The sequence below is a fragment of the Pollicipes pollicipes genome, unplaced genomic scaffold, assembly GCF_011947565.3.
Source record: "Pollicipes pollicipes isolate AB1234 unplaced genomic scaffold, Ppol_2.1 Scaffold_7261;HRSCAF=8764_pilon_pilon_pilon, whole genome shotgun sequence".
NCBI lineage: Eukaryota > Metazoa > Arthropoda > Thecostraca > Pollicipedomorpha > Pollicipedidae > Pollicipes > Pollicipes pollicipes.
The window spans coordinates 25,167,071-25,174,535 of record NW_023597054.1 but is presented as its reverse complement, the minus strand read 5'-3'; the positions used below and the strand labels follow the sequence as shown (position 1 = coordinate 25,174,535).

Here is a 7,465-nt window from a genome sequence, read left to right as displayed (position 1 = left end):
TCTTACCTTGGTAACCAACACTTCCAGAGTGGTGTTGGCGTCACCTTGGTGACGAATACGCCCAGGGTGGTGGTGGCCGCACCATAGTAACCAACACGCCCAGGGTGGTGGTGGCCGCACCATAGTAATCAACACGCCCAGGGTGGTGGCGGCCGCACCATAGTAATCAACACGCTCAGGGTGGTCGTGATCCGTGCCTTGGTAACCAACACGCCCAGGGTGGTGGTGGCCATAACTTTATAACCAACAAGCCCAGGGTGGTGGTGGCGATACCTTAGGACGAACACGCTTAAGGTGGTGGTGGCCATACCTTGGTAATCAACAGGTCCAGGGTGGCAGTGACCTCTACCGTGGTAACCAGCGAGCCGAGTGTGGTGGTAGTCATACCTTAGTGACGAACACGCCCAGCGTGGTGGTGGCCATACCTTGGTGACGAACACGCCCAGGGTGGTGGTGGCCAGCTCGGGCGCCGAGCTGCCTGCCGCCAGGAACGTGGCGCCGGCCACGTCCTCGCTGAGCTGGAGCGTGTTCGCCGTCACCTGGAGTAGACCCAGTGACGTCAGCAGTGTTGTCAACGGCCCTGGCGCGCTTGGGCGAGGGACTAACAGCTTCGGAAACAGCGATGTTGACACTGAAGTGGGTAGGTCCGTGGTGAGTCGGCATCAGCGACCGGGAAGGGGTGGAGCGCGTCCGGGCATGCTGGAGAAGTTCTGGAATGGCGCTTAACCGAATGCCATTACACTTAACTTAAAAAAGCAGAATGCATTTTAACACCATGCTAAAAAGGCGAGCGATTTATAAGCACATTGGGATGACCTATATTGATGACAACATGCAAATCGTCGAGATGGATATAACTCAATATGCTGATTAGCCGAAACGTCAATTAACCAAATATCAATATGCCGGAACAGTATTTAAATTTTATTCCGGTGGGTGTCAAGGACTACATTCGACGGTATATTTCCAACGCAGAAGGTTGCTCTGGATTATGTCAAGTCTGTGATCTACCATGACCTTAAAAAGCATGGAAGATGTCTGTTGCGGTCTCTGTTATTCCCAACGCAAAAGGTTGCTCTGGATTATGTCCAGTCTGTGATCTACCATCACCTTAAAAAGAAACATGGAAGATGTCTGTTGCGGTCTCTGTTATGAAGAGATTCGAAATGAGCCTTAAAAACCACTGCCTAAGCCAAGCTATCCAGTGGAAAGCAGGTCTGGCCTTTGTATGGCATTTTGATCTCAAGTCTTTTGGTCTGGCCTTCATATTTGACCCAAGGTCAAATCAATTTATCGCAATCCTTACTTCAACTGTCTTATTGCGTAAAGAAGAACAAACTAAGGAATTATTTCAGAAATGTATGGCTTCGTTCCGTTGTCGCATCAGATTTATTTGATTTCCTAGAAATTGCCTTCACTGACAGTCCCGGCCTGCCTTTGACCTATCATAGACCATCGACCTTACAAAGCGCATCTAATTGTGTGTGCCAAAGGACGCGCTATTAAATTGCCTACAGCTAAGAAAAGTTCAGCACGGCTACGCCGCGCCGTACACAACGTATTCTGGACAAACGACTGAGGGGGTTAGATTTACTCCCTCCTTACCACAGCACGTGATAAAACTTTTATCCAACGTCTTAAAATAACTCATAGCATGGAAGCATCAGATCAAGGTGCAAACATCAATACCAGCGCAGCAGTTGTGGTAAACGGTGGCAGCTCACCTCTAAATCGCCAAGAGTGTAAATATCTAGGAAGCGGATGTTACTTTCTAAATAAACTTATAAAATTTGTTTCACTTGGCATACGTTCTGCTCCCTTCGATCGGATGATACTCGGTAAAATATTTGTGCTTGCAGCACACGAAAAATTCGCCCGGGCAGAAGGATTGTTTTCCCTCGAGTAAAATATTTTCTGGTAACAATTATTCTGCGCCCTCTTAAAGCGAAAGACAAATGTGGGAACAGCATACAGATCATGCAAACCAATACTTACCTAATGGATTGGGATTGTTGATAATGAATCGATTTCGATGTTTAAAAGGCGTCAACGTGCTCTTCAATTTTTCTTTCGTCGCGTCAGGAAGGAACCTCCTCCTTGATGTCAGTCATCAGCGCAAAAGCTTCGCACAACAGTGCTCTGCTGCACCTGACCATACACACACACACACACACACGCACGCACGCACGCACGCACGCACGCACGCACGCACGCACGCACGCACGCACGCACGCACGCACAGCACCACACACACACACACACACACACACACACACACACACACACACACACACACACACACACACACATATATATATATATATATATATATATATATATATATATATATATATATTATGTGCATAGTCGGTAATAGTTTTAGTTTTGGTTTTCTTTATAGTTTTCTACGTTTTTACTTGAACGAAAGCGTCATGCCCAGCAGTTTTGCATCACGAACGTTTCATTGTTTACCCCTAAATTATCTCCGTAAATATCAGAAAGACAAGCATCCTACATTACGTCAAACGTGGGGCGAAAATGCTGGAAATATCTGGTACTTTTGTGGACACATGACATCGCTATCCATACCGTAGATATCTTTTCAGTTTCCTTGCTCCAAGCATGTGGGCCTTTGGGAGCACTTAATGAGCACAATAAACTCGACGGAGGCTTCCGGAGCACGACAACCAGAGGTTCTGTTTTCTGCCACTAGATGACAGTTGCTCACCTCATTCAAAGGGGACGAGGTACTTCAAACGGAGCCCATAAAGGAGCTTATGGTAATAAGCTCGGGTTTTGCCATTGCCATCTGATAAAATATGGTGAAAGGAAGGGCTCGCGTGGTCTGCAGCATATCGTGCCGCCCGAGCACGGCGGCACATACATGTGAAACAATGCAGCAGGTCCCTTTCGTAAACCATTGCACGGCCCGATACTCACAGCACGCGGCTGGTATAGGCGTCTAAGCAATACTTGTCTCGGATCTTTGCTGTTGTTTTGTGGTAATGTCGCAACAGCATTTAAGGTTGCTACGAGACGCGAGCCTATGCGCTGTGGTGCCGTTTTGAGCAGGGTCGACTCTACAACCACATGCCGATTGCTGGTGCGGGGTCAAGGCTTGGTGCCGGTTCTGTTTTGAACCCTCCTGTATAAACGTAACAAACATGCCGTGCACAGAGCTTTGCAGTGAAATCCGTCCAGAATATTATGAAAAACACGCATCGTGTCCCATTGCCTCGTATTCAGTGCCATTTACTAGCAACGAACACCTCGCACCTGCCAGCATGCATCACTCCTTTCTTTGGCAAAGAGTAACTGGTGGTGTCGGTTCGAGGTCATCAACTTTATTCAAAAGGAAAGAACACAAACCAGAGACACACGTGATGGTGGCCTCTCACTGCACAGCTCGGGTACTGCTTTGCGATGGTCACCACCACTCATCACCGCCGCTCAGACCGGAGATCGGACCACCCGTCAGGACATTGACCACCCGTCACCACCACTCATCACCGCCGCTGAGACCGGAGATCGGGCCACCCGTCACCACCACTCATCGCCGCCGCTGAGACCGGAGACCGGGCCACCCGTCAGGACATTGAGCTGTGTGTGCCGCAATCTCGCACCGAGAGCTGGACAGGAGGTGCTTGACCTACCAGGATCCGGGACTGTGCGGCTCGCAGCCAGTGAAGTCGGTGCGACTTCCTGCGGCTCTGTTAAGTCGTGACCTGCTACAACAGGTCGTGAAAAGTCTGCATCTGTATGTGCATCTGGTGCAGTTCAATTTTTGGTCAGTCGTGGTAGGATGGTGTCTGTAGGCGGTGTGATTAATGGCTGTGTTTAGTCCTTGATCATTTGGCAGCTGTTGACATACCTCGTGGTCTTGTTCGATATTGGACGCAAAAAAATCGGCTTAGCTACAGACAGACATTTGCAGGATCTCGTTCTGCTTAAAATGATACTTATCTTGCTTTGCAAACGCTAGCATTTAGCAACGCTGGAATATGTCTGCACTGTTTGAAAAGGCGAAAATGTGCCGACCTATGACATGTCATAGTGGCGGTGTTTTTAGGATGCGTGATTGACGAAGCCAAGGCGTAGCATACGGCCTAGGGCGGATCGAAGGTGACCGACGTCCGGAAAGCGCATGTGTTGTCAGGCGTCGCCAACCTGAGCAGGAATCATCCGACTGACAGCGCCCTCCCTTGCAAGCCAGAGACAGTTGCAACTGGGCGGAATTGGCGTCAGTGGAGCACAGACAGGAGGGTGCCGTGCCAGCATACTGCAGAAGGCCGCACACAACAAACGCCCTCCCATGCGTCGGTCAAGGGAGAAAGGCGGCGGCCCAGCTCGACCGGCAGGCCCGACGCACACGACAGACGCAAACCCGCGCAGCGGGCGGGGGAGAAATGCGGCGGCCCAGCTCGACAGGCGACCCGGGCGCTCAGCTAGCACACGCCTTCCTGTGCGGCGGTCAGGGGAGAGAGGCGGCGGCCCGCCCCGGTCCGGCGACCCGGGACGGCTCCGCGGCTGAAGGGCTCACCATACCTCCTAGCGTTGGCGCTGTAAAAACGAAAAACCTCCGGGCTCCGACAGCCGGCCTCATAGCGACCGGACAGCTACCAGGTTCGAATTGGTGAAGACCACCAAACGCTCGTGTTATGTCCATTTGACTCGCTGGTGCCGAGCGCGCACCTGTAACGTGCAGCACATGCAAATATTCCTTACAAGTAGAACGAGATTATTTCCACTCACCTACCGTCGAGCTGCGACGCACTCAAAAAGGCAGTTTGCAGCAGAAAAACAAAAGGTTAGAGGGACTGGTGCAATCACCACGGCGCTGCGAATATGACAATACAGCCTATGTTTACTTGATACCACCGCTTAACCAGTAACCATGGTATATTTACGGTGCATATTATGAGAGCGAGAGCTCCCAGCCCACAATGCCGAGAAACCAGAAGCACGAGCCCATCCTTGTTTTCACTATGTCTACTTCATTCACCTTTTTTCATCGGAATACATCAATGACCAAGAGTGGTGACGTGCAGTGCGGCTTCGCGCACCCCAGCCGCCCACTCTCCGTCAGCACTGGTCTGAAGAATGCCATCTGTTAGGCCTCGCTAGACCCAGTTCAGTGGCGCCGGGTCAGTCTCCTCCTTTCGCCCCGGCCGGGCCAGTGAGAGGTGGCCACAGGACGCGGGGCTCCTCGGCCGACAGTCACCCAGTGGAACTCGGGCAGTCTCCCCGAGAGGTCCGGTGCCTAACCTCACTGCCCGCTGGCACCGGCACTCCCCGAGAGGTCCGGTACCTAACCTCACCACCCGCTGGCACTGGCACTCCCCGAGAGGTCCGGTACCTAACCTCACTACCCGCTGGCACCGGCACTCCCCGAGAGGTCCGGTACCTAACCTCACCACCCGCTGGCACTGGCACTCCCCGAGAGGTCCGGTACCTAACCTCGCCACCCGCTGGCACTGGCACTCCCCGAGAGGTCCGATACCTAACCTCACTGCCCGCTGGCACCGGCACTCCCAGAGAGGTCCGGTACGTAACCTCACTGCCCGCTGGCACCGGCACCCGTCAGACTGAAGCAATGCTGATGAAACGTTGCCTGAGGATGCCCCTATATTTCGCTACTCACTCAAGGCTGTCAAATTACTTGACTCACACACGGCTATCAATTCAATTGCTATTGATTTTCAGGTGAAAGCTGAACACGTGTATCAATCTCTGCATTTGTTTGCACACAGCGCTTCATCACGCCGAGATTATTAGTTGCTTTCTTTACGTTAATGGAAGAAAACAACAATCACGAGTGTCAATTTTTATTCCTTTGGATCGGTCAGTGCCCCCTCCCAGTTCAATTCTGGCACAAACATACTGACTTGTAAGGTCAGAGGCAGCCAAGCGAACACCAGAATACGTAGCTGACGTAAAACGCATGTCTGAGCAGGCAATAATGACCAAAATACGTGTGCTTTGATCCCACATACCAGGCTTAAATCAAAATTCAAATACTTTTGTAACTGGCTGCAAAAATACCCTTGTTTTGCAATATTTCCCCATGTGTCATGTGCAGCGCCTCGATCAGGCTACCAGAAGCGCGTTTTTCAGTGGCAAATGGAAGCCCATTCCCTACTTTGGAGTAAGCCCATTCGTCGCCTATGACGTCACGGCGCAAGCTTATTCGCCAAGGCCGAAAGGCGAAGGAAGTGCGTTTATACGTGTGTTTGTTTGCAAACAAGTCATCGCTGTTGGCATGACAACGCCTACCAATGACCCATGCGCTTTTGGCGGTCTTGAATGCCTGGAAATAGGCAGTTCTCGATTGCATATGGATATTGTGATCGACAGTGATGTATTCATCCGTGGATTTTGTCAATAACTGCTCATTCGATCGATATGCAAGCGCGTCAATCCCGCGCCCTACGTGGGGTTGAATCAGCTGATGCTACATGTGCCCATATTTGGATTCAAAGGCGTTCTTCATTGGCATGTGTCTGTGACGCAACCTCAACGGGCAGAGTTTGGGTCGTAAGTCAATGGGGAACCGGGCCCAATACTTGAAACAGTTGTCAAATAGCCAGTTGCATCTTCAAAGCAATGTCATAAATGTAGGCTTGATTACACCATACCCTGAAATAAGCCTGAACATCTTCAATCCGGTTCAGCTTGATTCAGTGAATGAAAACATGACAGACATTCTCCACTCACTGCAGACGCAATAGTACTACATCATCCACTCTTTCACTTTTAACTTGCAAGCTTCATTACCATCGGCATTTGTTCGCTACCATAATGAAGCATTTATTGACACCAGCAGAAAATATGTGTCGTGATTGGTTAGCTGGCAGCTATCGCCGGCCCATATTTACCGATTAGAAATGGTTTTAAAACTTCTTTTTATCAAATTCCAATTTTCAGCTCAACAAGGGTTCATTCTGCCTCCTGGTAACTGGCAAGAAGTAGAGTGACAATTACTGTGGCAGAAGTGGCAATCATTGTAGTGTGGAGCTGTTCTGGTGCGTGTGGTACATGAAAAGAACGGTTATTGGATGACGCAGGCTTCATAAAGTTCAGTATGTGCCTGCGTTGTGGCCTTAAACATTCGCATTTAAGCCATAGCCCTTTCCCGCAGCATAACTGACCTATTGCTTACCTAGGTACATACGTAGCTTACGTGATGCATCAGCGACATTCGTGACTTATAGCTGAACTTTGAGCTTTGTGTCTTCAGCGTGGCTGACCACATCCCACATACTTTTGATTGAAAGTGTAGCTTTGTGCCTGAGCCAGACATTGGCTTAGCTCATTGAATACATTTGTCGAGCAGAATGTATCCTATCATATCACATCATTATCATATTGTTGATGTAGATATGCCCCTGCGTTATGCATTAGTTTACACATAACACAAAATTGAGTTAGCGTGTTTTTCAGGAGAATTTGCTTACATGGTAGGGGG

The 7,465-nt window shown here is 50.0% G+C and overlaps 1 protein-coding gene across 1 annotated transcript in view; it reads right to left on the bottom strand.

Annotated features, from left to right (window-relative positions):
* The window catches only part of LOC119111226 (putative sodium/potassium/calcium exchanger CG1090), a gene marked incomplete in the record, with an annotated part of 29,747 nt that overhangs the window by 17,560 nt on the left and 4,722 nt on the right, over positions 1 to 7,465 (bottom strand). The window contains 1 exon segment of the mRNA XM_037235044.1: positions 426 to 539. Coding sequence (XP_037090939.1) covers positions 426 to 539 — 114 coding nt within the window.